We start from the raw sequence: 26,247 nt of genomic DNA, 5'->3' as shown, positions 1-26,247 counted from the left end.
CACTGCAGTGCTTGGCTAAGGGAATTATCTCACCCTGTGATAAGCATAAGGCTTTTTGTCCTTCTCTTGTATCAAAGAAACAAGCCTAACATAGCACAGAAGAGGCATAGATTCCCATCAGAGTTTGCCTTATAATACTCATGATGCTCATGCTTGCAGATTCCTAGAACTATATTTAATTCCCTGGGAGTTGTTACAGAAAATAAAAAGTTGTTGATGGTTGATGTACCCACCTCTGAATCATAACTTTAGGAATCCAACCCTGTTTTTATGTTTGCTGCATGCTCAGATGATTACCTTGATACCTTTTATGATCTCAGATAGCATGCTGTATACAGCCTCAAGCTCTATAGCTGGGTAACTGGTCTGCACCTTTGGCTGCTGCAGGGAAAACTAGAGCCACGTAGAGGGAATCCAGAACTACTTAATACTGCAAATATATGCTATTGTCACTGGAGATGTAGCATCAGCTCTTAGAGGCACGTGTATTTTGAGAGGTCTGCAATTACAGCAAAGTTATATTCAGCAAGCAACTTCAATTTAGTCGAGATCAATCTCAGTTCCACTCATATATAACAATTGAAAAACTGCTAAATAGCTATAACTTTTATTTTAAAGCACTCTGTAGAGAGCAGTCAACAAGAAATGTTTGTAATAGCAGTGTTGAATAAATTAGTTTGTGTTTATATTGCCTACTGAAAAAACAATAAGAGTTCAAATCATAACCTACACAATGTCACCCCCTAGATACTTGTGACTCATCTGCTCCCAGCCCTTGACTAATTTCTGCATGGATTGGATTTTGGAGGGGGTTCTGCACTTGGAAAGCGTCGCAGCACTGTGTGATGGTACCAAGAATCCTGTTCCAGGCACTCACATTCTGTATGACACCTGCCTTTTGCATTGCACACCGCACTGCATGGGCTTGATATTCCAGGGACAGGGATCATGTCTTCTCTGGCCCCCTGAGGACACCTGGGACATCAGGAAAATGCTAAATAAACTCACAGAAGGCTTTATATTCTCTCCGAGACACCCCCCATTTGTGCTACCTGATTCTCACAAACTCGTTTCAGGCTGCCAGCCAGCTCCGAATATTAGCATCTGCCTAAAAGCTTATTTTAGCAAAGTGATAGAAAGTAGCTTTATTTAAGGTTTGTGGATTTTTTTTCTGTGTTGCCTCCTTCTCTTTTTAATATTTTCAGTGCATCTCAGCCATATGAGATTGATTCAGAAGGTGATATAATTCAACTGTAATATTGATCCACAGCATTGAATCTAGAATATATTGGTCAGGAAGGTAAAAGCGTTGTAAATATATATATATGGAGATATATATAGATAGATAGATAGATAGATAATTTTTTTTTTTTTTTTTTTTACTTTCTGCTCCAGAAAACACTCTCAGTTGAGCTTTGCTCTGAATTTTAGTGCCAGTGTATTTAGCCAGAAATAGTTACAAACCAGATTACTACATATATTTTAAATATGAGAAGATTTTAGAATGTGTTGCATAATTTGACAAGAGGGACACCTGGAATTCTAGGGAGGAGATCTCTACAAATTCACACATTACATTTCTTCCCCTATTTTTGCAATTCCTCTTCAAAGAGCAATTAATTACCTAGGAAGGATTTCCTCAAGTCTTTCAAAATATTTTTCTGTCTTTGTCTTCCCAGTGCCAGAACTGTTAGTTATGTAGACAATTAGTTCCTTGTGGTTTCAACTATCGACCTAGTTTTAATTGTAAGTGTTACTATGGCTGTGGGCCGAGTGTCTGCTGGAAAGCACTTCTGTGCTGTAGGGCACTAGGAAACAGAGAAGGCTCGAGCTGCTGGATTGCTCTGTTTGTGCAGCTGTTCTGGGAATGGTTACCAGCCCTCCATTCCACAAGAAATAGCTGATGGGGGGGCTGGTACATCCCAAAGCCTCACCTGCTTATGCAAGCCAAGAGGAGTATCTGTGAAAACAGTACATCTATTTGCAACGCTGCATCCCAAGCCAGCTGCCTTACTCAGGAGTTCCCAAAATCAGCTCTCCCTAGTGGCAACTCCGTCCTGCACCCCCACGACCCCACACACCACTTGGTGTTAGATCAGGAGTTATGACTGCCATGTCCATCAGATAAATCATCAGAAGTATTCCGTAGCACTTCTAAAATCCAGTTTTTCTGAGAGAAACTTCTGAGTTTTGTAGTCTCCTCTGTACTCGTGTTCTTTGCCTTATGGGAAAGAAAAGCAGATTATGGAAATATATAGGTAGCACTGCTGGTCTCTCTGCAACAGACTTCTCATGGCAAAAAGTTCACTATCCTGCTAAAATATTTTAACTAAGATACAGTCTTTGCTTTTTTGCATGGCTACTATAGACTATTTTGCCATTTTACACTGAAGTCAGGTGTAGGTTTTCTAAAACCATTTTGGGGCACAGACTTTATCAGCTAAATGATATTGAGGATCCATTTATACTCATTATGTGTAAAACATCCATGTCCCAGCACAGTCTAGCCTAGCAGAGTGGTAGAAAATTTGATGTTCTACAGCTCTGTGTGCATTCTGTGCTTTAATTTGATGACTTCAATTTTGTTTTACAGTCTAGTGTTGGGATTTAAGAGGATTTGGACTTTAGTAGCAGCATTGTCTTTCCATGTGACAGATTGGCAGAGGAGGGATCATGGGGATGTTTATCATGATTGACATGTCTGCTTGCTTATTAAACTCCCACCTCACACAAACATATCTGTTACCTCAGGTCCTATCAGAATAACACTGGTATTGACAGGGTGGCAATTTTCCCTTGGAAGTGAACGTCAATAATCACAGGGACATTTTCACTGAAAATTATTTCATTCTTGCATTGGCAACACGGTACACTACCCCATTCTAGGTGCCCTGGCTTTCTAAAAGCGTAAAATGTCTTCATTTTCTACATTTAAACCAAACCAAAACATTGAAGAATAGTCAATGAAAATGCTAACTGAAACAGAGAACATCTAAAACATTTTGGTGTTTGACAGCTAATATGTACTGTGGGCTGAGGCCTTACAGAGCTACAACCACTAAACTTTATTATTCTGCAGAATGTTACTGGGACATGGACACTTCCCAGATTGTAGCTGTATGCTACATGAATCCAGTGAATTTGACAAATTTGTCTTCCCATAAGCATGATTACAATAATAGCAGTGGTTTCAGAAACTAAAAAATTGTGGCCTTTTGTGGGAAAAGCAGCCGTTCTCATTATGGCTGAACTAATGTCCTTGGATTATCATTAACTCTCTGTTTTTCACCCTACCTTTCTTTTTCCTTTTTGTCCTTACTCCTGCCTCTCCTTCCAGCCCCACTCCAGCCCCTTCCTTTTGGGGCCTTTTAAATAAATTAACTCAGATTCTTCTCATCTTTGGGGTTGTTTCTAAATACTCTCCTGCATTACCCATTCGCTTCTTTCTCATTCCCTCCCAATCTACAAATTCAGTCTGAGGATCTAGCCCCAGGTTTCCAATACCCTTACTTTCTTGTATTTAGATACTTTAGAGAACTAGCTTTGCATAACAAAAACCAAAATCTACTAAATAAATAATAAAGCTTAATATGGGTACTTTGTTATGCAACTAACATAGCTACTGTGAAAACCCCATTGATTATACTGCTTAAGAAATGAATAATTTACATTTTAATGACACAAAATTAGTTGCTTTTCACTTCATAAGGCATTTAAAGCAAGGCAGGGATATGAACATTGTATCTGAGCATGTACTGCCTCACTTCTTCCTCTAATGCCCCACACATCCCCAGATGAAGCAGGAGAGCACTGGAGGTAAATACAAACACAAGAGGGGAGCTGCTTATACTGAAGCAAAATGCTGCCAGGAGAACAAATGGCCCTCAACTGGTCATAAGTAAGCTCACAGAGGAAGTTACAAAGTTTACAGCCCTATACACCTTGAATTCCTGCAACAATATTCCAGCAGAAATGGGGGAACACACACACACACACTACATACCATGAAATGAACTTTGATCATTTTTGAAAGGGTTGGGAGGATGTGACTCTGGGTGGGAGCTGATGATCAGATTTGATGGCATGAAATGTCACTTCTACAGCCCTACATTCCTGCGTCTCAATTAAAAAGGAAGACTTTGTTCTAAGTGAAAAAAGTGAGAAATGCTGCTGGAGAACAAATTTGTACACATGAAGTTGATCTTGGCTAGCAGGATCAAAAATACTGGCAGGTGGCTATTTCTGGATATCTGTGCCAAGGGGATGGCTGCACAGCCAATACACTGTGTACCACCCTCCTTATGGCCATTGGCAATGCCTGTCCTGGACTCCTGCTGATCAATCACTTCATTTAACTATTGAACTCACACTGGAGCAGTTAAAGGTTAGGTGTAAAATGATGTAGGTGAAGGAACCCTTCCTAAATGGTATAAAAAAGCATGTTTTCCTAGAACATGGTCCCAGGGATAAAGGTGTTTTGCCAGTTGGATTGAAATATATGGCATAGAACAGAGATGTCATCATGCCAGGAGGAAAGCAACACCATACCAAACACACACTGCAGGAAAAATAAGATAGAAAATGACAGAAAAAAAAGAAAAGGTGAAACACTGTTCCTCACACAAAGGAAACAGGTGCTTACAGAATTTAACTGTTAAATACAATCACACTTGAATTTAATTTCATAAATTTGTTTGAGCAATAATTGGAAAATCATTTTCTGGCAGCTCATGTGCTGGCATTGTGTATCTGCAGACAGTGATTGCATTACAATGAGAAGTGGGATGCCTGAAATGAGAAATCCACCACCCTGCTCCGTGCCAGCTCCTGTGTTGTTAAGCAGTACATGAAGCAAAGCAAAGCACTGGAGGGAGTGAGAACATGCTCAGAAACAGCAGTAGGTGAAACTCCAGCCTCTAACTCACATTTTGCCATAGCAGAGAGAATTCCACTTTCTCCTCTAAGCCTGACTTCAGCCCATTCCCACCTGGCAGAAATGAAGCTGCAGAACACGACAAATATTAGAGAGGAATTCCCTTAAAAATAAGGAAAAAACCCAATCAGTTTGACTGTTCCATTTAACAGGACAAAGCATGTAGACTGTGAAAATTACCAGAATTGACATTCAAAATGATGAGTCAGGTCCCTGAAAAAAAATAATGAGATGGGCTACAAAATGAAAAGACATTTAAAAGGAGAATGCCACTGGGACTTTTTTTTTTTTTTTTTTTTTGACTTCTGATAAGTGATCAGTGTGTGTGCCCTTCTTTTAGGCACCCAAGGGAGGGGGTTGGGAGGAATAGAAAGAGATTTTAGATTCTCCTCCCTGTTTCAGTGTCACTAGCCTGAATGGCATTTGCTCCTGTGTCATGCGATGCTGTCATGGTTGCTGTGCAACTTCATCTTCCCTGCCAGTTTAATAGGGAACTTTGTCTGCTTGTGCTTAGGCAATATTTTAATGTTATTTCAGCAGCTAGAAGGATCAGGAGTTTAATCTTTCTAAGTAAAAATGTACTACTAAAATATCTTTAATTTTATTGTCAGCTTGGAGCTTTAAGAAAAATATCAGAAACCTTATAATTTACAATAGAAACTTTGAATTTAACAATGCTGGAAAAAAAAAAGTCCTTCTTGTCTCACTAAATCCAACACTGAGGGGTTTGCACAGGTATTAGCCTTTTGATAAAAATGCCACATAGCCAATGCTGTCAATGATCATGCATGTGCTATTTATGTTCTGGTATTTGCAGCATAAAATCCTAGATTGTGAAATCTCTTGTCCCAGCAGCTGAGGTGCAGATGGGGGTAGTGTGAAAGAATGGAGGGATTAGAATAGAAACAAAATGTTATTTTTAACATGGTGCCTACTCATGGTGAGGCATTTGTTGCTTTTCATGCTAGTGAGGAGATAATCATGGGGGTTTTTTTGCAGACGGAAGAGATTTGTTCCCTTATCTACAGGACTTTTTAAATTCCCAGCAGTATTTCTGTATGTAACAGGGCTGATCCTAGTTATTTATCATTAGAAAAAACTCTGTGAGGAGGCTGTTCTGTAGCCCACTCACAACCAACCTTTCTTGCAGAATAACTAATGAAAAGAACACTCCCCTGTCATGATATACCATGTATTATGGTCCCCAGGGCCCTTCTCTTGTGGAACCAGTGTCCTCCTCTGGGATGAGATGTCACTGAGATCGAGGGAAGTTTTGGGTGTCTTGCAAGACATCAGCCTAAGGAGTGATAGCTGCCTGTAAAAAAAAGGAGTGGGTTAGAATTCAGTTCAGTGGTTGCTGCAGACAAAGCAATATGTCAAATCTCAGTTAAAATTACATATTCTCTTACATTTATTTTAAATGCACATTCCTGGATTATGTAATGTGTAAACACAATTCCCTAAGTGTTCAACACAATACTACCAGTTCATTACTTCAGATCTGTGTTGCAGTCCATTCACAAGCAGTCTGTCTGTGTGGTACTCTGAAGTGTTTTTGTGCATTGTGAGATTACCAGAGAAGTGGTGTGATGGTAGAGAGCCCCAGCATTCAAGTGAAAGAATGAGATTAGAAATCATCTTGAGAATAATCTATTTGCAAATATTTTATTTCTATTGAATGATTTTATTTTTTAAACTTCTAGATCCTTACCCTCTACTGATGGTGCTGCTTTGGGGGTCAGCTGTCAAAGGCAGACTGGCCTCAAGAGTCAATACTGGGAGTGGCATTTAACAGGAATTGGTAAACAGGAGAAGGAGGGGAAAAGGCTGTGAGGACAGACCAGAAGGCAGAGGAAAATGTCTGGGCTCTGTGTCATGTAGGTGTCCCTGGGAGAGATGTAGGGTAGATGGGCAGGCATAGCAGGATGTGAGGAAAATGTCTCCAGGCTGAAGAAAGAACAGGATAAAGGCAGAAGTGGTCGAAGCATGACCAGGCAACACATTATCTCAGCCAGTACCGAGCCCAGAAGTTGTCTGTGCTGCACATAAATACCTCTGAGCCCCCTTGGCTGCACGTGTGTGTCACCCCTCCACTGCCTTTCAGGATGGATGCATGCTGCATGCAGCAGCTGTGTTCAGGGCAGCAGCAGTGCCTGTGCTGAGTTCTGCTGCTGGGGCCATGGCTGCTCACACCAGGAGAAAACACTGACATTGCTAAACATGTTCAGGTGTGAAAGATAACCAGCATGAGGGTTTCTGATTAAGCAGTCAGGCTATTTATTTTTTGTGATGGAGGCCACAGCCTGGAGAACCTTGCCTTCCTGCCTGCAGAATCTGGGGAATGCAGATCTCTGAATGATGCTATAAGTGGGCCCCTGAGGTGATAAGAAATTAAACATTTTGAATGTGGCTGGGAAGAGAGAAAAGCCTACAAGCCAAGTCTTAGTGATATCTCAGCACTTTATAGTGAGGCCAGGGGATGAAAGAGGGGAGTTTGAATGAAATCCTGAGTGGAGAAATCCCTGCTGCACTTTGAAGGCATTTAGGTGCCAGCAGATGCTGCTCAGAAGGACCTGCCTGGTGTAGAAGGGAATCCTCAGGAAGAGGGTCCAAAACATAATACAGAGAATGCTGCCCTGGAGTCCTTGGATTATAGCCCTGTCTGTGCTACAGTGCTGCTCAGTGACATTATTTATTTATTTATTATTTTTGTCACAGTGGCAGCTAATTGTTCATTCTTTGTTTTCTGGCTCTGGTTCTGTATCTTGTTCTGTTCATACTCTTATTTGCATTATTCCAGGGTTTGATTATTCCTTGGCTGTGGGTTGGGTGAGGGAGCAGGGAAGGAAAGAAGAGAGCAGCTTTGCCTCTTCTTTGAGGCAGCTTGCTGTCCCTGGCACTTTGCCTGGTGTGCTGAGGCACTGGAGACGTGACTCTCTCCTGCTCCCTCGTGAGCCCTCTCTGCTCAGCTGGAAAACACAACGTGCTCAGCCCCAGAGCTTTCTGTGAGCCAGCTGTGCCACCTGGGCCTGGCTGGCCTGGCGTGGAGGGTGCTCGGACAATGGAAAACAAAATCAAGTCCCTGGTCAGCTTCTTCTCACTTCAGTTTTACAGATGGTTCATAAAGCACTTCCCATCAGTGTTTTATGGTTCTCCACCACCAATCTGTTGTTTATGCATCTCAAATGCCTTGGTGGCGGGATGCCTGGAAAATAAAATAATTGTTCTGTAGCAGTTTGTTCTGTTTTATTAACGATTAAAGTATTCAGCAGTGTAATTCCCCATTAAATTTGATCTTTGCTCCCAACCTCCAGGGGTCCTTCTTAAATTTGCCAAGTGTGAGACATTCTTTTTGCTGAAATATTTTCTGTCAATGATACTTATTATCAGCAATGTGGGTAGCTGTATCTACCTTACATTTTCTATTTATAACCCTAAGTCCTTATCAACACAGATATATAGATAGTGACATGGCACCAGGGTTTAGAAACATTTGCAGACTCATAGTTTTACTGAAAAGGAGCCAACTGGTATAACTTGACCCACCACCATGGACTTCAGTGGATCTATTTCAAATTCCAGCTGCTGAACATTTAGTATGTAGTAATCTTGTCGAAAATCAGTGGATCTGTGGATGATACAAAGCTCTAACCACTTGCATTACTGCTGGTAAATGGGATTAAAAGCAAAGATGTTAATTCTGAATCACTACTGTGCTGAGGTGAACAACAGGTAGAGGTAGAACTATAACTAACTCTAAACACGATGTCTTGAGCTAGTCTCATCAACACAGTGAATAGAAATTATTTTTCATTTTTCAGGGTGATGAGAGAATAATTAAGTCTTTTTGAAAGACATCAATGGTTACAAAGAGAAAGTAGGCCATTAGGCTTTGTGTGGACCTACAAAAGAAGCCTACATAATTTTCTCATCTCACCTCCAGGGGGAAAAAAAATGATCTATCTACCTTATACTGATGGAGATAGATTATTTTTCCTCATGAAACTTGAAAGCTGTCACTGGGTGTATTTGCTTTCTCATAAATTTGTTGTTAAAATAATAAGGGACCTTCCTGACCATGTTTCTAGACAAACCCCCAGATGACTTGAGTTTTTGGGGTGTAGAAAGGGATGAAGGAGAAAGGAAACAAAGTCAGTGTTCAGTCCACACCTGACAGTCAGTAAAATCCAAGGGGAGAATAGCCCATGCCTACTACAATGAATGCAAATAAACACCATATTAACAAAGGCTGCATTTGCATAAAGGCATGTTTGGAAAGAACTTAAAACATCTAAGCCATATTTAGAAGATGACTGACAGGAAGGGAGTTTGATATAGTAATGTTTCAGGAAAGAGACAGAGGCACTGTTTTGTTAATGCTGGGGATTAGCAACTTAATTAGCTCAATCTTTAATGCAGGAAATTACCTAGCAAAAATGAGACTAGTTAACATTTGCAAGGACTTAAAATATTTAAATCAGGAAAGGACAGATTTTCAATGACACATGCCTACTACATACACTTTTCTTCTCTAGAGGACAATTTTATTTTTTAATATTTCTGCTATTTGGTCTCAAAGGTTAAATGTGGGTTTACTTCCTATGGTGATGCTGAGAAGAGTACTGGGGACTTTTCTTCATCTCACTGCCACATAAATGTGATCTCTAATTTCCTGGTACTATCACCTGGTTTGCTGAAGACTGTGTGAAGACGAAAATAGTGTGGCTTTTTCTAGGTAGCCCATATGTAAGCAACAGCAATGATCTTGATTGTGATCTTAGATCTGGGTGAGATTTTTTTGATCTCAGTTACCTAAATATCATCTTTTTGTCACAGTGATGTGGCTAGATGTCCCAGCCAGGTGGTCCCCAAAACTTCATATGGTGTAGAAATAGACTAAAAGACCTTGAATCAGTTGAATGTGGTAAGAACCGCAAAATCATTGTGGGAGACAGAATTTAGTCAAGTATTTTTCTGCAGAGATCACATACATTTGTGGGACAACATAGTTTCAAGGTTATACTTCTAAAAAGCTGACCTGTGGGTTCACTGATATAACTAAAATATTATTGTTATTATTCTGTGTTAATGTTTCAGTGTCCCTTCAAATCAGTCTTGTTACTTCCCTTCATAATAAATGGGCAACAGAAGGTTGTTTTTTTGCATTCTTTGTTCAGAGTGTTGGGGTTTTTTTGTGCTGAATGTAATCAGAAATAAAAATGTACTTTTAAAATATCATTTAAAACAAAATCCTAATATTTATACTATTTATCAAAGCTAGTTGTTTGTAATTAGACCATCCCAATATCTTGGTTAGTTAAAAATGGTTTCTTCTCACACAAAAAAAGAAAAAAAATAAAACTGAAGAGACAGTCTTGAAATAGATTTCTATCAAATGTTAAAAGATTAAATCAACTAAAAAAAAGGAAGAAAGAAAGAAACATTAAAAGTATTCCCATTTAAGTAAAGTTATGCTTTATCTGGGACAATAACAACTGAAAAATTAAAAGATAAATATATTTTGTATGATTATGTTCCTTTAGGCTTACTTTCTTCTATCTGTGCTTGTTTAATGCAATGTGATTCTTTCACTGTATAATGGTTTTTTCCATCTCTTAGTGTCTACGCAGTAAGAATGAAGGTTTGGAAATGGGACTCATTGTTCCAACAGAACAAAAGCACTCTTTTAAATAACCCCCATGTTTGTTGTTTCCTTTTTTTTTTAGCTTTTCCAAAATAAAACTTAAAAACATGTCCCATGACCGGGCATTTCAGCTTTTGGATTATTTGGTTCAGTATTGTACATAAAACATTCACTGGTGCATTAGTGGAGAGCATGTTTTACTAACCTGATGTTTTCTTCTCTTCCTCTGCTCTGCTCAGCCAGGGAGTGACCAGTTTGCTCACACTTTTTGTCTCCACAGTTTTCACCTGCTTAAAAGCTGAAAGAGGAGATGAGCCCAGCCTTTGAGATGTTAAGATTTGGTCTTGATCCTTTGAACTCTATGTATGGGCCTATAGATGCAAACTGTAGATGTCTAACATATTTTTTTTTCCCCCTCTAATTTTAGGCTTACTTTAACCTTGTCCTGTCCCATGGACTTGAAGAATTTTCCTATGGATGTACAGACATGTACAATGCAACTGGAGAGCTGTGAGTGCCCAATTGCTCTACTGGTCAAATAACAGGTTTTTACCCTAACACTTAGTGATTAGATTGTATTTACATTATCACATTTGTGTGGCGAGGCTCACTATTCCTGTTTCATAAGAGAATTATGTTTATCACCATAAAGTGAGGATTGTTTGTTTCTGTGCTGCTTATCTTTCTCCCTCCTGGGTCACATCATCTTACCCATTTGATCTGCATCACTTCCAGAAGTAAATACAGCAGTGCTGTGTGGGAGAAATTACTGAATCTCAGGAAAGTGAGAACAATTATGACATAGCCAGGGATTCGCTGTGTTAGGCTCACTTTTGGAAAAGGGAAGCAGAGCACCCGATGAAGCAGAGGTCCTATTAGTGGTACCTAAGCTGGTGTGCTAAACACAGGCAAGGACTGGGGAATGAGCACACACCCTCCGTGCTGTGTCACTGCCATCACACACCACAGCACTGCCTCAAACTGCCCAGGCAGACATCAGGCAAACCCAGCAGCGGCTCAGACTGTGGCAGGTGCCAGTGATCATTCCCAATATTCAGTATGTACCAGTCCACCCTCATTTGTTTTTTTATTTAGGGAGGAAAGGATTTAACTGTACGGCTGTGAACATGGGCTGCCACCTGTCTTTGTGCCTGAAGAATCTTAGACTGGTTCGGGGCAGCTAAATTAGTTTTTGGTGGGAAACCAGGGCACTACTTCAGAATATAACAGTGTTTACATCTTGCTTTTAATAGAGTAATGGTGTAGTTATAGCAACCGACAACTAAGAGGAATTGTGCTGTCGTCAACCAAAGAGTTTGAAAATGTAACTGAGATAACATGTATTCCAATAAAAGACATGCTTCTCAGACATAAGAACCTTTGCTCTTTTCTGGTCAGTTGCCATCTAATAAACTCTGCTTCCTTTATTGCAGTTGGCTACACCATGAATGACCTGATATTTGAGTGGCTAAGTGATGGACCTGTGCAAGTTGCAGAGGGTTTAACCTTGCCACAGTTTATTTTGAAAGAAGATAAAGAACTTGGTTATTGCACAAAACATTACAACACTGGTGAGAATTATTCTATTTGTTTTTTCTATCAGTTGTTCCAATAGTATCTATTGCCAATTTGTAATGGAAAAATATGGGTTAAAAAAAAAAATAAATTAAGATTTGATTCAGTCCCACTTATTTTTAAATTTTAATAGAAAGAAAATTTCTCTGTTATTTTTTGAAAGATTTATTTTCAAAATTTCCTCTAATTTCATTAGTGTTCTAATGTCCTTGAAATTGAAGTATTTAAAATATTAAAAAACGGATTAAAATCTAATTGTTCTGATATCCATAAAATTAAACATTTTAACAAACTAACTCTTTTATTAAATATTGAGTCATCACTTTTAAAGTACTGATTTTTCTGAACCTAGTTTATTTCTCCAGCGTATCAAATTGCTAATGAGGAAAATATTATTTTTTCACCAGCTTTTATGTGTTATCTATTTTATGAAATGTAGCATGTGAAAAGACAATGTTTTCATTGCTGATCTGAATTGTGTACAGACATGATGGGAAATCAACTTTTTGTTTAATACTCTAAAGTTTTTTTCTTTCATTTGCTGTTTAGGAGTTTATAATGCTGTGTTTTCTAGCTTTAGTTTTACAGATAAGAGAAAAGTCTGTTAAAATTTTGATTTAGCTGCTTGGAGTTTATTTAATGGGGACAGCATTTAGAGAACAGTTTTCTGGGTGCTTTCTCGGATTAAATATAATCCTTCTCATCTAAAATAGCTTTTTCATCATTTCAACATAAGACCTGATCTGATTGCATCAAATACATTTGTTTCACTCTATGAAATAATACAATGTGAGAGGTTCTGCCTCTGTAAAAAATAACGTCACATTTGCTTCTCGTGAAAATTGTTGGGTTTAATTTTTATAAATGCTCTCATTTTGGAGCCCAAAATATCAAGGAAGGAAAACTTTTGTGATTGGCATCCCCACTACTTTCTTCTCTGTAGTTTGCTCCTTCAGGTTTGGTATGAAATTAAAACTCATTATTCAGCCTTCTCCTAAACTCACTGCCCGGGATGTGCCACAAAAGTCTGGAGAGCCTCTGACAGAAGGTGCCACAAATGCCATCGTGCCACAGGTGGCCACCACACCCCTTCCCAGTCCCCTTCTCTATGGGCAGACTGGTCAGGAAGAGCTTCTGCCCAGGTCTCAGCATCTGCCTTTCAAGTCACAGCTCACTCATTTTAGAACTTCTCGGCTGTCAGAGGATATGATTCAGTCTCCACTCCTTTCTTTGTCAAACAGCCTGTGCACTCCCCTGTGTGCTAACTCTTGGCCCCACCATTCAGCATTGTAGACCACCAGAAAAATATAGGGACATCACAAAAAGGAGCAAACGATCTAATTTCCCCTGAAAGGATGAACAAGGAAAAATGCATCTTTGTTCATTTTCCAACCAACACAAAAGGGGTCCTTTGAAACCACTAGCATGACACTTCAGGAAAGAGAGGCTTTCCTCTAGTCTGCCTGGAGCGAGAACCCTCACAGTACCTAACCCAGAGTAATTCTGAGAGCAGCACAGAGTGATTGCAGTAGCAGCTGCTGAGTTGTTGCAGCTCAGGACTCTGCATCTCCTGCCGCACAACTGTAGTTCCACTGTCAGGCAATCCAGGACTGTTGTGCAGCAGCTCTCGGTTGTTTGGAGAATCCCTCACCTCCCACAAGAGATTGGTTTAGGTTTCCTGGAGGCAGACTTCTAGCAAAATTCAAAGTAGACTTTGAGTTGATTCTACTGTGAGATATAATCAACAGACAGAGGCAAATGACACTGGCAGAATGAGAAGGAGTGTGATCTACCCTAGGACTGTAAGAGTAGTAGTTTACAATTTGTCTGTTCAAATATGATTGCTTATTCTCATGCCTGTAAAAAACCAAAATGCTGTCCCCTTTTAATACTTAGTAGTATATTTTACTAATGTAAAAGCTGGTTGAATTTTGAGAAAAGAAACATTATGTTATATTTTCTGGAGGTGAAACAATTGTGCTACTTATTCATTTTCTCTGTTAATATGAAGAACTGGACACAATATACTTCAGTGGTCCCATGCTCTCCCCAAGCTAGTATGCAAAAAGTGACTGACCATTGTTTGTGTATCAGGATCTGCTTACAGCATTAGGTTAGGAAACAGGCCACACATCTAACTTACGTTCAGAAAACAAGATAAAAAATGTGCAAAAAGCATTTATGAAAATAATTTCATGTTCTAGGAAAGTTTACATGCATTGAAGTCAAGTTTCATTTGGAGCGTCAGATGGGATACTATTTAATCCAGATGTACATTCCTAGCCTGCTGATTGTCATTTTATCCTGGGTTTCTTTCTGGATCAACATGGATGCTGCTCCAGCCAGAGTTGCACTGGGTATCACTACAGTTTTGACAATGACCACCCAAAGCTCAGGATCGAGAGCTTCCCTCCCAAAAGTAAGGAAATAATTTTGTACCATGGATTTGTTCTTAATAAGAAATGTTTGTTCTACTGTTTTAAATTTCAGAAAGGTCTTTGTAAATATGCATCTGATAAGGATACGTGAGAAAGTGGTAACAGTGATGTTAAACTTGGGATACCCTTGCATTTGGATTAAGGAATGTTTCTGCTGTTTTGGTGGATGGCTGAATGGTGCAGCAGTATGAATTTTTAATGAGTTTCTACTAGTTTTGACACTTATTTCTGAGTGTTTAGAAACCAGATTTTCTGAGGTATTTAGATATCTTACTGGATTTCTTTCAGACTGGAGACTTTAAAAACACTGGACTATTAGACTCATACATCTTGATGTTTCTAGATACTACCACTTAGTCCAATGACTAGATAAATATATCTCCCAAAACTGTATATATAAAATACACATATGTAACATATATGCAACTAAAATATTTCTTTTGAGAACCTTTCTAGTGTGGAACTGCTGATGCCTTTGTTTCACAGCAGAATTTGTCCATATTCCATTCATTCAAGTGTCATCTGAAGACCTTCATCCTAACTATGCACAAAAATATCCTCTCATTCAAATTTTGTGGCCTTTTTAATCCTGGCCAGATGCTGCAGCTGAATTTAGGGATTACAGACTGGATTCTCTGTTTAGTCATGCTGACAGCTCTTTTCACCATAGGCACAGCCCAAATGCTTCTGATAGCAGCATTCCCAGCAGAATTTAATGTGCAAGTTCAAGCTTTATACAATTTTCTGAAAGGGAGCTCAGAAGTAGGTATGTTTGCAATAGTCTAAGGAGTTATGAGATGCACTCCCTGAAGAGTCCTTTTCCAGCAGTCCAGCATCAAAGGGACTGGGATCGTAGTATCAATGAAAAGCACAAATTTTGAGTGTTTGTGTAGATCACGATCCATTCCAAGAAAGCAGGCTGTATATTGTGGTGCTTCACCCTCAGTATCACATTTTGTCTCATTCCAAACATGCAAGTTGTTCAAGTGGAGGGCAACTACAAAAATATGGGCAACTCCAAAAAGTGCACAGATTGTGTTACTCCTTTGTTAGTAATGAGAAAGTATCACTTACAAATCTGGTGAGTACAGCATTTAGTTCAGCTTCTCTTATTCACTTGGAGATATGCATAATTTTCCATGCAAACTGAAAGCCTCTCATATATTAACTGAGAATTTAAAATTGAAAATTTATTAAACATTTGTTCAGATGTTTCAGTACATATTACCAATGAACATTCTAAAGAGAATGTCTGAAAAGAAAATTTTGGCAAGAAGCATACAGGCTCTTTAAATAGCAAGTTTGGAGTGCTGAAGATTGTGTCTAGATGGCACAACATCAATCCATGTGAAATATTCTAAGTTTCTTATAAATTATCTGGCTTGAGAAGTATAGATAATACAGTCACTGTAGTGGAGATTCCCACCCACATTTCCTACTGGGCAAACACACGGTGTTTGTTGGCTCTGCAGTGTTAGCATACTCCAACTGCTAAAACTTTAGGAGGTGTGTCCATCATAGGCCTTTGATCCAGCTGAAACGTTTTCCTTTTGCATTCTGTTGCGTTTGAGTAGAAAAGTATTTGCTGAGTGGAAAAAATGGGAAGATGCAAAATATGTTGACTATGATATGTTGATTATCAGAGAGGTTCTTCTCCAGCCTCAGAATTAAGTACATCTCTCTCATCAGCTGTCAGAGAATGTGCTGCTCTGCCCATACTCCATCTTCTCCTGTTGTGCTGTGTTCCTTTGCCAGAAAACAGGCACTAAGAAAAGTATCTCACCAGAAAGCCCAGTACACTTATTTCAGTCAGGCTGCACCTGGCTGTTGCATTTTCTCTGTGTAATTCAGCTGAGCTCTATTTTATATCTTTGATCTCTAAATGTTAGTTAATCCTTGTGGGGGCTTTTAAAGGTGTGTCAGTTAACTTAAAAATGTGGTTCTGAGTAAATGCCATCATTCCAGCCAGCTGCCTCCCAGCCCACATGACTCAGGTGGTTGGAGAAACACGGGCACCATTCAGGTCCTGAATCACCAGGACCTGATTCCTTATACATTGGAAAAAGGTTTTCTTGCTATTGCTGCTGCAGGCACTTAGAGATTTTAAAACACCATCTGTAACTTAATATCAAAATTGTATTTATTAACAAAATCTGTCCTGCTGAAATGCAGTTAGAAATAAAAATATGAAAATAATTGAATCAAATCAGTGCCAGAGCTGAAGTCTCAAAATCTCTGTTTAAAAATAATGGTTTTCTAAGCTCTGTCTACGTATTGCCAAGACACAGGAAGTTAGGCTGCCAATGACACATCCATTTAAAAGTTGCTCCAAGCATGAATGTCTAACAGAATAAGATATTTCAGGAGGGTTATTTTTGCAAGAATACTGAAAAAAACAGATGCAACTTTGCTTTGTGAAAGCTGCCTAGGATTGAATACAAGAGCTATAATTTCCCCATCCTTCTTTGTGTCCTGTTCTTATTAATATAGATTTATGCAATTTATCTTTAATTTACCCAGTTTCATGCCAAGAGTTTCTTTCTATTCGTCTCTATTTTAATAGAGCTTTACCACAGAAAACAACAAAGTATCAAAACTTGCCAACTTTAAAGGAAATAATTCCTTTACCTAGAGAAAGGCAAAAAATTGTGATAAAATTTCCTAGGTTTTTTTGTCTGTTTCCAAGTTACAATCTAAATGACTAAAGTGTTACTATTTAGAAGTAATTACCTACATATTGTTCTCAACCCTGGTGTAAGATAACACGACAATGTTCTGTTTGCTTAAAATTGCTCTTTTCCATTTTAATAACTGGCATTCATTTCCATACACTGATTTAATAATAGTAGGTGATGGCCACACAGACATTAGGCACTCAGATGATGAAAATTAAACATAAAATTGAGATTGCTGAAAAGAAAGGAAAATGAAAAGAAATTAAAGAATGGGATTCATTCAATCTGAAGCCTGTATTTGCTGCATATAAGAGAAGTATCTAGAAAGCACTCTTCTAAAGGAAATATATTTCTTTGGTAAATTTTGTAGTATTTCTGTGGAATTACTATATTTGCAGTATTTTGTAATTCTCTCTAACAATATAGGGTGAAATTCCAATATCAGCAGCATAGTAATAAAGAAATCAGTATGTTTTGTTCTCCTTATTCTTCTGCAAAATCAATTTCTTTCTTACCAAAAGCAAGAGTAGACTATGAGACTGATTACATCACAGCAAAGCTGCTGTTCTAGGAAAGGTGACCTGCAGTGCCTGTTTCAGAAAGCAGAAAAGTTCTCTTCCTCCAAAAGTTTAGCACAACCTGAGCAATAATGCACTGTGATCCCATGAAATTGTCTGTGTAGGGAGTATCTGCTGAGAAATATTCACCATGGAGCCAATCTCTTTTAAAGTGATGAAATTATTTTGTATATGTTACAGAAGATTTATGAGGGGTCCTGTCACCAGAACTGCCCTAGTTGGCGGGGTTGGGGGTGGTAAAGAACTCATCCAGAAAGCTGGGATGGAATTCCCTACTTCCAGTTTGACTAATCCCTCACTGGGATGCCCAGGAATGATGATCCAAAATAGCAGGATTCCTATGATCAGTTCCTGTTCCCACATGTTCATGTGTATAAATCTTACCCACATCTGACACTCTTATGTCTGAATTCCCTGGTCACATCATCACTTTCCACTTAGAAGCTCCATCTGGGTAATGTTTGTGCACCCAGCTGCAGAGTGGCTCTTGCTGATCAGCCAGCTGAGCAGAAATCCTGGCTGCCAGCTGGGTGATCACTGTGACCACACAGCCACACTGAAATCCCCACGAAGCCCTGAGCTTTCTGTGTGAATCCTGTGCATGAGGCAGGGACATCCCTTGCACCTGGGCTGTGCTGGGCTTTACCTGTGTGCAGAGGAACCCCAGGGCACACCAGTTATGAACCTGATGTCATCTACTGTGCATCCACACAGGGCCGATGCTTGTCCTCTGGCAGTATCAGACCCACAGACCCAGAGGGCACTATGCACCCATCAAAACAGAGACTGAGAATTGTCTGGGCCCCACAAGGGACACCTGGACATCTGTCTTTACTCACAGTCCCAGATGTGTATAAGCTGGGGGGAATTCAAGGTCTGGTAGTGCAGAATTGTTAAGAAGTGTTACAAAACAGTTCTTTTCTTCAGAGCTTTGAAGCACCATTTCTTTGCTATTCTTTTTACTTGTAAATGGCTCTCCTGTTGAATCAACAGAATAAAAAGTTTGAAAGGATTTTAAAAGAGGCATTTGAAAGAATAATGAGTTCTCTGCTGTGCTAGTTGTGTATTTTTCAGACTGCTTTCTTCTTAAAACAGTTACATAAACCAAACCTTAGCAACAACAGTCCAAGAAAATTAGTTACTTTTAATGCCATAAAGCAAAACATTTCAGGATATTTTAAGTCGAGTGATAGCAACTGTATTTTGCACAGTTGCATAGCATTCATATTGTGTTCTTTAATGCACAGCGCTAAATGAATGCATTTTCTGTCCCCAGGGAACAATCTGTGCAGGAAAAAAGTCTCATTCAAAGCTTACCAAAACTTCTGGGAGTCCTTTCATTCACTTCATTTTGCTTTAAATCACTCCATATGTTACCAAATGCAATAAAAGCGTAGGTACAGAGACTTGCAAAACCAAAGCCAAAGAAGTCTATCCCCTTTGGCTGTAAATGACTGTTTCTATTTGTCATCTGCTATCCCCTGCATATTTGGAGACTTTTACAGATTCTTTGGCTTCTGGCAGGCCAGTCTCCTTTTTTTTTGAATTTCAGAAGCTATCAAGTAAAGAAGATACAAGAATATGGCACTATTTTTTTTAAATGAAGGTTAAAATGATACCATAATAAAATAATTTTTAAAAAAGCCATAAAAAACCATTGAGGAACAATACCAATAAGGACAAAGGAAGAGATGCTATTATCAGTGCTGATTTTGTTCTGTGTACATTTGTTTTCATAGAAAGAAGAGCACCAAAGGGGATCACTTACTGTGTCTTTAGCAAAGCACAGAGATGATACATTGTGGTGCGGCTTTGTGGTAAAAAAACAATAATGAAGTATTTTGGAATGGAAGCAATTTTTTGACAAATTACTTTTAGTCTAGTCTCAGGATCTGAAGAGGAGACATGGAAGTAATTTGGCAATCATGAGATTTATTATTTGGCGATTGGATTATGTGGGTGTCTGATCATTTTATACACTGCTTAAGTGATTAAGACAACTCTATTGTTATAAGCTGTTTAAAAATTCCTGTTGGAGACCTAATGGTCCTAACCCTTGATACTTTAATGTGTCTGGTCTTCATGACGTATTTATGTGTCCTGATAGTATTACTGTAAACAAACTTCCACTTCTAAAAAAAATTTTTCAGGACCCTTGAGTATTTTATTGGTTATCAGTTTTCTAAAGGAGTGGAAGAGGGTACCCTGTCCAAGCTCTTGGGAAGTCAGGCTGCATTGTCAGGTAGCCATGGGGAGCAACTCTTCAGTCATGTGCCTACATGGAAATGTTTTAGGACTCACCCATTTTTTTAATTTCCAGTATTCTTATGTAACTTTCTTTTCTGTTCAAATTGTAGTTTTAACATGCAACATGTATTCCTTCTTTTACTAGTATTAAAAGATCTTGAAGCCTACTTTAACTCCTTTTTTGGGGGAGAGTGGGGGTTGACAAAGCTAGTTGCAATTCATTTTTGTATTGAGACAATATTTTCAATATCTATTGGCGTATTCCATACAGTATTTGAATCTGGATATAGAAATCTGTTCTACTCTGTATGATGAAGGAAGTCCTATAGACTGAACCTAATTTCCAACAAAAAAGTTCTTAAAGTAAAAAAATCTTTTAAGTAAGTGAACATTTTTTTTTGCACACGGTGACTTATTGAAACAATTAAATCAGTACAAACTGATTGGGACTAAATATAGACTTTGGTGTGTAAATAAACAAATGTCCTACAAAATACTATAAAAATTATTCATAACAAGTAGTTTATAAGCATCTAGTCATAACTTATAGTTCTGGAAAGATGTTCTCTGGTTCTGCTCTAAAAATTTTCATATTCCATTTCTTTATTCCTACTTCTCTCTCTATTTATGTTTTCTCAGTAGTGGTTTTGAGGCAGGATATTAACGTGTGTGTGTGTTTGAGGGCAGGAGATTGTTTGAACGGCACTGAGAGATGTGGTACATGCATCAGTTGATATGAGGAGTACCAGGGAGAACTCCCCAGCCACTTCAAATATTAATAGCCCTGTGGCCATGTTAGTGCCAGCTTGAAGATACACCCTTGGCCACGATTAAAAGAATCTGTGGTGCCCAGAAACTTCTCTGCTACTTCCAGCTACAGCAGCTGGTCTTGTTAAAGACACTTCCATTTCTTGCAAATTTTGCACCTTTGAGATATAGGTAGATACTTACAGAGCTACCCTGTGCAGTTACAACTTCACTGGGAGTAGAAAACTCAATTAAAATTATGTTGGATGAGCTTTGGCACAGTTATGCATGCATCCATAATAGGAAGAATTCTTTTTCCTCCCTTCCACGACTGTTTCTAGTTCTATACAACTGAAGTCGTCAGTATTCTGCATAGGTAAGAAGACAAAACCCAGCAGAATGCATGCTACTTGTGAGAAATCAGGTGGAAGAATAATATAAAAATTAAATAAAGCAAATCTGATGCTAGAAATTGTCACATTATTCTGTTTAGTTTGGCTGCAGATACAGGGTAGCCTGGACAATCTTTGGGTCTTACAATGGTTATGTGTGGGTTCTAGTGTTTCTCTCTGTCCTTCATTCTGTGCAAAGCTGACTGATGAGATACGACTGGTATGTTGTCTGATTAATACCAATACATTAGGATCTGTAGCAGATTCTACTCTATGAAAATGAAAAATGAATGGCTGAGTAAATCAGTCACCTTTTCCACTGTACTCATATAAACTTCAAAGTTTACTTTTCTCTATAGTGAAGACTGTGGTATTTACTGTACAACAAAAGCAGTAGTTGCTGTCATGTGTGACAGCTAAAAATATGCAATAAGATGTATCTGAATACCTCTGGGATGTAGTTTGAGTACTCCTGGCACTTCCTCAGCAAGTTTTATAATGCATTCATCTGGGAGGGCTGGCATTCAGCTGAGCCTATTTCAAGCATCAAAGAAGGGTTGAAGTTATTGTGCACACCAGTCTGCTGATTGTTTCATAACCCTGGCACGATACTGGAGCCTTCAGCTTCATTGTCACACCCTTCAGGACTTTCTGGTGGCTTTTAGTGTCTCTCTGAGGAGTGCCTTGTGCTGCTCTTTCACAGCCACAAGCACTGCAAACCCGCTCAGAAGCAATGACGTACTCTGTTGTGGCTCATTCGTTTCAAGTAATTGCAAGAGTTGACTCTATTAGATCACCTAGAACTATTACTTATGAATATATTCTGTTAATATTTCATTTGAAATAATGTTGATGGGACCCCCTGGAGTCTGCGAAAACCATTTTCATTCGCAATTTACCTCAAGTCTGCTGCCTTCCAGTCTGAATATCAGTGCTCACTGCACACGGCTGCTGAAGCAGCTGGGCCATTGACATCTTACTCCCAAAAGTTGTCTTTGAGTGACAATGGAGCCATTTGGATTCTGTTACTTGAATGACAGGTCTTTCTTCTCCCTTTGGGGAACATTTTCATGGGAAAAAATAATTTGTTGTTGATATTGATACCTAAAAGTATTAACTCCTTCTCCTCTTCCTCTTCCCTGCAAGGAAAACAGAGGGAGACAATTTACTTTTTCATGAATGCATCAAACCATGTTCTGCAAGAGCAGTGACTAAATGACTCAATGTGTCTTGTTTTTACATAAAAGATCTGTGTTAAGACAAAACTGCAACTTTAATTCACCAATAGTGTGGCACAATAGTCTTTGCTGAAGTAAGATCAGCTTTGGAAATTAAACAATTCTAAACTAGGTATTGGCAAGAAAGTGATATAATTTTGGTTTTTAAGGCATGGTCGTGCATTCTAGAATGTGTCATTATTCACAAACCCTTGTATTAAAGTTTTAAACCGTGATGAAATAGTGCCTTTTTCTTCTTATCTCCTCTTCCTAGAAGCTTAGAGTTAATTGAGATGTCTCAAATAGAAGAGAGCATGAGAATAAAAAGCTTTGATCCTCAGTAGCTTCTATCTGGTGTTAGGCTGTGAGAAAGAGACAGTGTGCTGTCTTCCCTCATTCTACCAAAGGTTAAGGCTCTGGAGAATAGAGCCAGAGCTTTCAGTACATCTATAGAGGAACATAATGACTAAGTCACAGCAGAAAATATGTTAAAAAAAAGGGAGAGCACATAACAAATGTTGCTCAGTTCAATGATTCATAGAAAAGATAGTACAATTATGTTACAAATAGTTATTGACAATGACACTGTTATAAGAAGAATACATCAATATTTGTCACTTATTGGAGAAACCCTTTCTGTTATAAAGTTGTCTACTGAGAAACTAAAAATTGCCCTGAATTACTTCATTGATATAAATGATTGCATCTTCTGTCTCTTTTCTGCAGAAGGGCATTTTTCTTTGTGTGTGTAATGGTAATTGAAACACTTTATTGATTGATTTGTACTAAAATTTTGTTAAAAGTTCTACTTTTTAAATTTATCTGTGGTCAGGAGGCATTGATGTCCATCCTTTTTTAAGGGGTGATCAACTTGAAAACATCACCTAATTTCTGAGGGAACCGTTTAGATTGGTGACAGACAGCGATGAGAGTACCACCCTCCTGGACCACTCTGTGCTTGAGTGTGCTCTGCTCATAAAAGAATGACTTAAAACCACTTTGATTTTCCATTGAACTGATAAAGAATATATGAAAAATTAAGAAAGTGAAGCAGCCCAAATGTCAGGATAATAATAAAAGCTCTGTAGAGTTAGACACTCTGTTCTGTTTCTAATTCAAACAATAAAGATTCTTGCTTTCTTTTTGAGGGAAGATGTAATTGTCTGACAGTATCTATTTTATGAGTTTGTTGGCTGCATTTTGCTGTCTCCTGAACCTTCTAGCACAAACAGAATCTGCTCAGAATGAAAACAAAATCCTGTCACTGGGAATGATGTGACTTAAAGAATTCAGATGTTCAGACTTTACTGCTGCCCTTATTTTCACCAGGGCTCCCAAAGTCAATGATGACAGAGCTATGCTACGAAAATAGCACAGGTCAACTCGTTTATGCATATATCTATGCCTGGATATGAAAAAAACCCACCCCAGCACTGTTTTTATGTATCTCAAAAAGGATAAAATACCACTCTAGGAAGCAATGTGGTCTTTTTTTTTTTTTTTTTTTTTTTTTTTTTTAGTATCTTGTTTTTTTTAGTCTACCCTATCTAGTGAGGGAGAAGAAAAACGCATAATTTTTCTCTTGGTTAATTATTCCCTCTGAAGTAGGTTAATTTAACATGTTTTAGTAATTGTGTAGTGTTGATTTCAACTAGGTATGGTTAGGGATTTTTGGTAAATAAGAAATGAGAGGTTTTTTTCCTTAACAATTTTCCAGTGCCCTGTTAGAATCAGGATAAGCACTGCATTCCTCACACTAGAAGTGTTTTGTGTGAACCACACAGCTGGAACAGACTGGAACAGTCTTCATTGACTGGAACAGGAGACAGATGTTTCATGAGTTAAAAATGTAGTGCACATCTTTCCAGGAAAGACATGTAGCCTGGCAAATGATTTCAGGGTGAATTGTTTAAAGGTAAAATTCTCTTGGTGATTGCAGTTATATGAGTTGATTAGCTCCTTACATTAATGAGGTTTCAGTGAAAGCTTTTCCCAGATTGAAAGACATATCTAATTAAAAGCTGTGCTTTGCCTGAATATGGGAACTGCACTTCATGGGCACTTCATGCCAGTTTCATTCATAATTTCCATGATTAGACTGACTTCCTCCAGATGTACTCTCCTCTTAGTTAAAGCAAGGTGTTTTCAACAGCAGCTGTTGACCACAGTAGAGTTCAAAATCATCTTACCCAGCTCTTCTGTCTGCCATCTGTGGAAGAGACTTCTAAAACACATCCTTGGCACTGCTAGCTGTTCTCATTGTGATTTTTTTTTTTCAATTTATACTCTTTTGAGATGCTCTTCTAAAGAAAAGGCAAGTGAAAATCACCCTGAAGAGAGAATGAAAGTGAATTTTCAGATATGCTATCTTCAGCTAAAAACAAATTCTGAAGTTTACAGCTAAAATCAAATAAATAATTCTTCCTATCTTCTCTTTGTGTAGTACACATTTTATTAGATCTGTGCTGCAGCAGTGACAAACACTATATGTGGGGTCAGGCATTTTCTCTGAGGAGCTGCTTTTGATAAAATGCACGTCTCTTTGTTGAAACTATGAAAAGGATACTTCAGCATAATGTTTTCATTTGCTGGAAAAATTTCCCAAATAATTTCTGTTGACTTCCAGCCAACACTGTCTGATTTCTCCGAAACATCTTTTTTGTTGTTAATATTGAAATGCCTTGATACCTGGAAATCAAAAGTTAATCAGTCTAAAAATATCTGAAAGATATGACATAAAAATGGAAATTACAGAAATTATTCCATTGAAATTATTTTAAAACCCTAAATTTGTGGTTTGTAATTTTTTTTTTTACATTTTCATTTTTTATTCTAATTTAGAAGACATTTCTGAAATGTCAAAAATCTTGAGGGAAGGGAAAAGTTGCATCCTACTCAGATCTAACATTTACTGAGATACTAGTAGGTACTTTTCAAACATGAATAATACTAAGAGTTCAGAGAAAAATTACTCTAATTAAAACCTGACTACACAAGAGCAAGCTCAGGCACATAAACACTGAGAAGAGGAGCAAAAAATCAAACTTCCTCACACTGATCTCCAGCCACGCTCGTTGTAGATAACATATGAAGCTTCAGGTCACTGGGGCATAGTTTGGCCTGTTTGAGTTCTGATGTGGCTTAGTGACTTGTAGAAATAATTTTCCAACTCCAGAAGGGACAATGTGACTTTCCAGTATAACACTGTTTTTTTGCATCCAATTTCTGCTACAGTTGTATTCTGTAGATACTCTGTATTCTGCTTAAGCTTGTCTTGAAAGTGTGCGGTCTTGTTTTGAAAATGGAATTTGGAATTTTATTTCAATAACTACCCAGGCACACTCTTAAAGGGAAGTGTTTTTTAAGGCATGAATCTCTGGTTTTGCATTCCAGCCAGTGTTCCTTGCTATGCAGTTCTTGTTTGGTCTACAAATGCTGTCCAGAGCCTGGGTCTTCTCATTCAAGAAATCCTGTGATGAAACCAAGTGACCTTTTGAACTTTTTTGCTGTTTGTAAACTGTAAATTGAGCTTCTTTTGTCTCTCACTCATTCAATGTCTTTGTCAGCCTTCAATCTTGTGTCTTTCTCACTGTGCCAATATAATCTTTCAAAATATAGTAACCACAACTACGCTACCGTGGAAACTCTTGATATAGCTTTCTTCTTCCTTCTCCTCCTCCTCCTCTGTTCTGTTTATAGACTCAGCAGTCATATTCATCTTTTCCCCACAGCTTTACAGAGCTGATGCTCCATTGCCAGTCCCTTTCTGTATCTCTTGAAATAGAAATGGAAAAGTTTGAT

General features: G+C 38.4%; 1 protein-coding gene across 2 annotated transcripts in view; it reads left to right on the top strand.

Moving 5' to 3' along the window:
- GLRA2 (glycine receptor alpha 2) overlaps window positions 1-26,247 on the top strand; it is a 120,963-nt gene that overhangs the window by 33,263 nt on the left and 61,453 nt on the right. For both annotated transcript variants that reach the window (XM_058852687.1, XM_058852677.1), the window contains exons 5-7: window positions 11,005-11,087; window positions 12,011-12,148; window positions 14,357-14,571. In XM_058852687.1, the coding sequence (XP_058708670.1) occupies window positions 11,005-11,087; window positions 12,011-12,148; window positions 14,357-14,571 (436 nt within the window). The remainder of the gene's footprint in view (window positions 1-11,004; window positions 11,088-12,010; window positions 12,149-14,356; window positions 14,572-26,247) is intronic.

The sequence above is a fragment of the Poecile atricapillus genome, chromosome 1 (genome assembly GCF_030490865.1).
Source record: "Poecile atricapillus isolate bPoeAtr1 chromosome 1, bPoeAtr1.hap1, whole genome shotgun sequence".
In the NCBI taxonomy this organism is placed as follows: domain Eukaryota; kingdom Metazoa; phylum Chordata; class Aves; order Passeriformes; family Paridae; genus Poecile; species Poecile atricapillus.
Note: the sequence above shows the minus strand (reverse complement) of the source record. Positions and strands in the feature narration are given on the sequence as shown.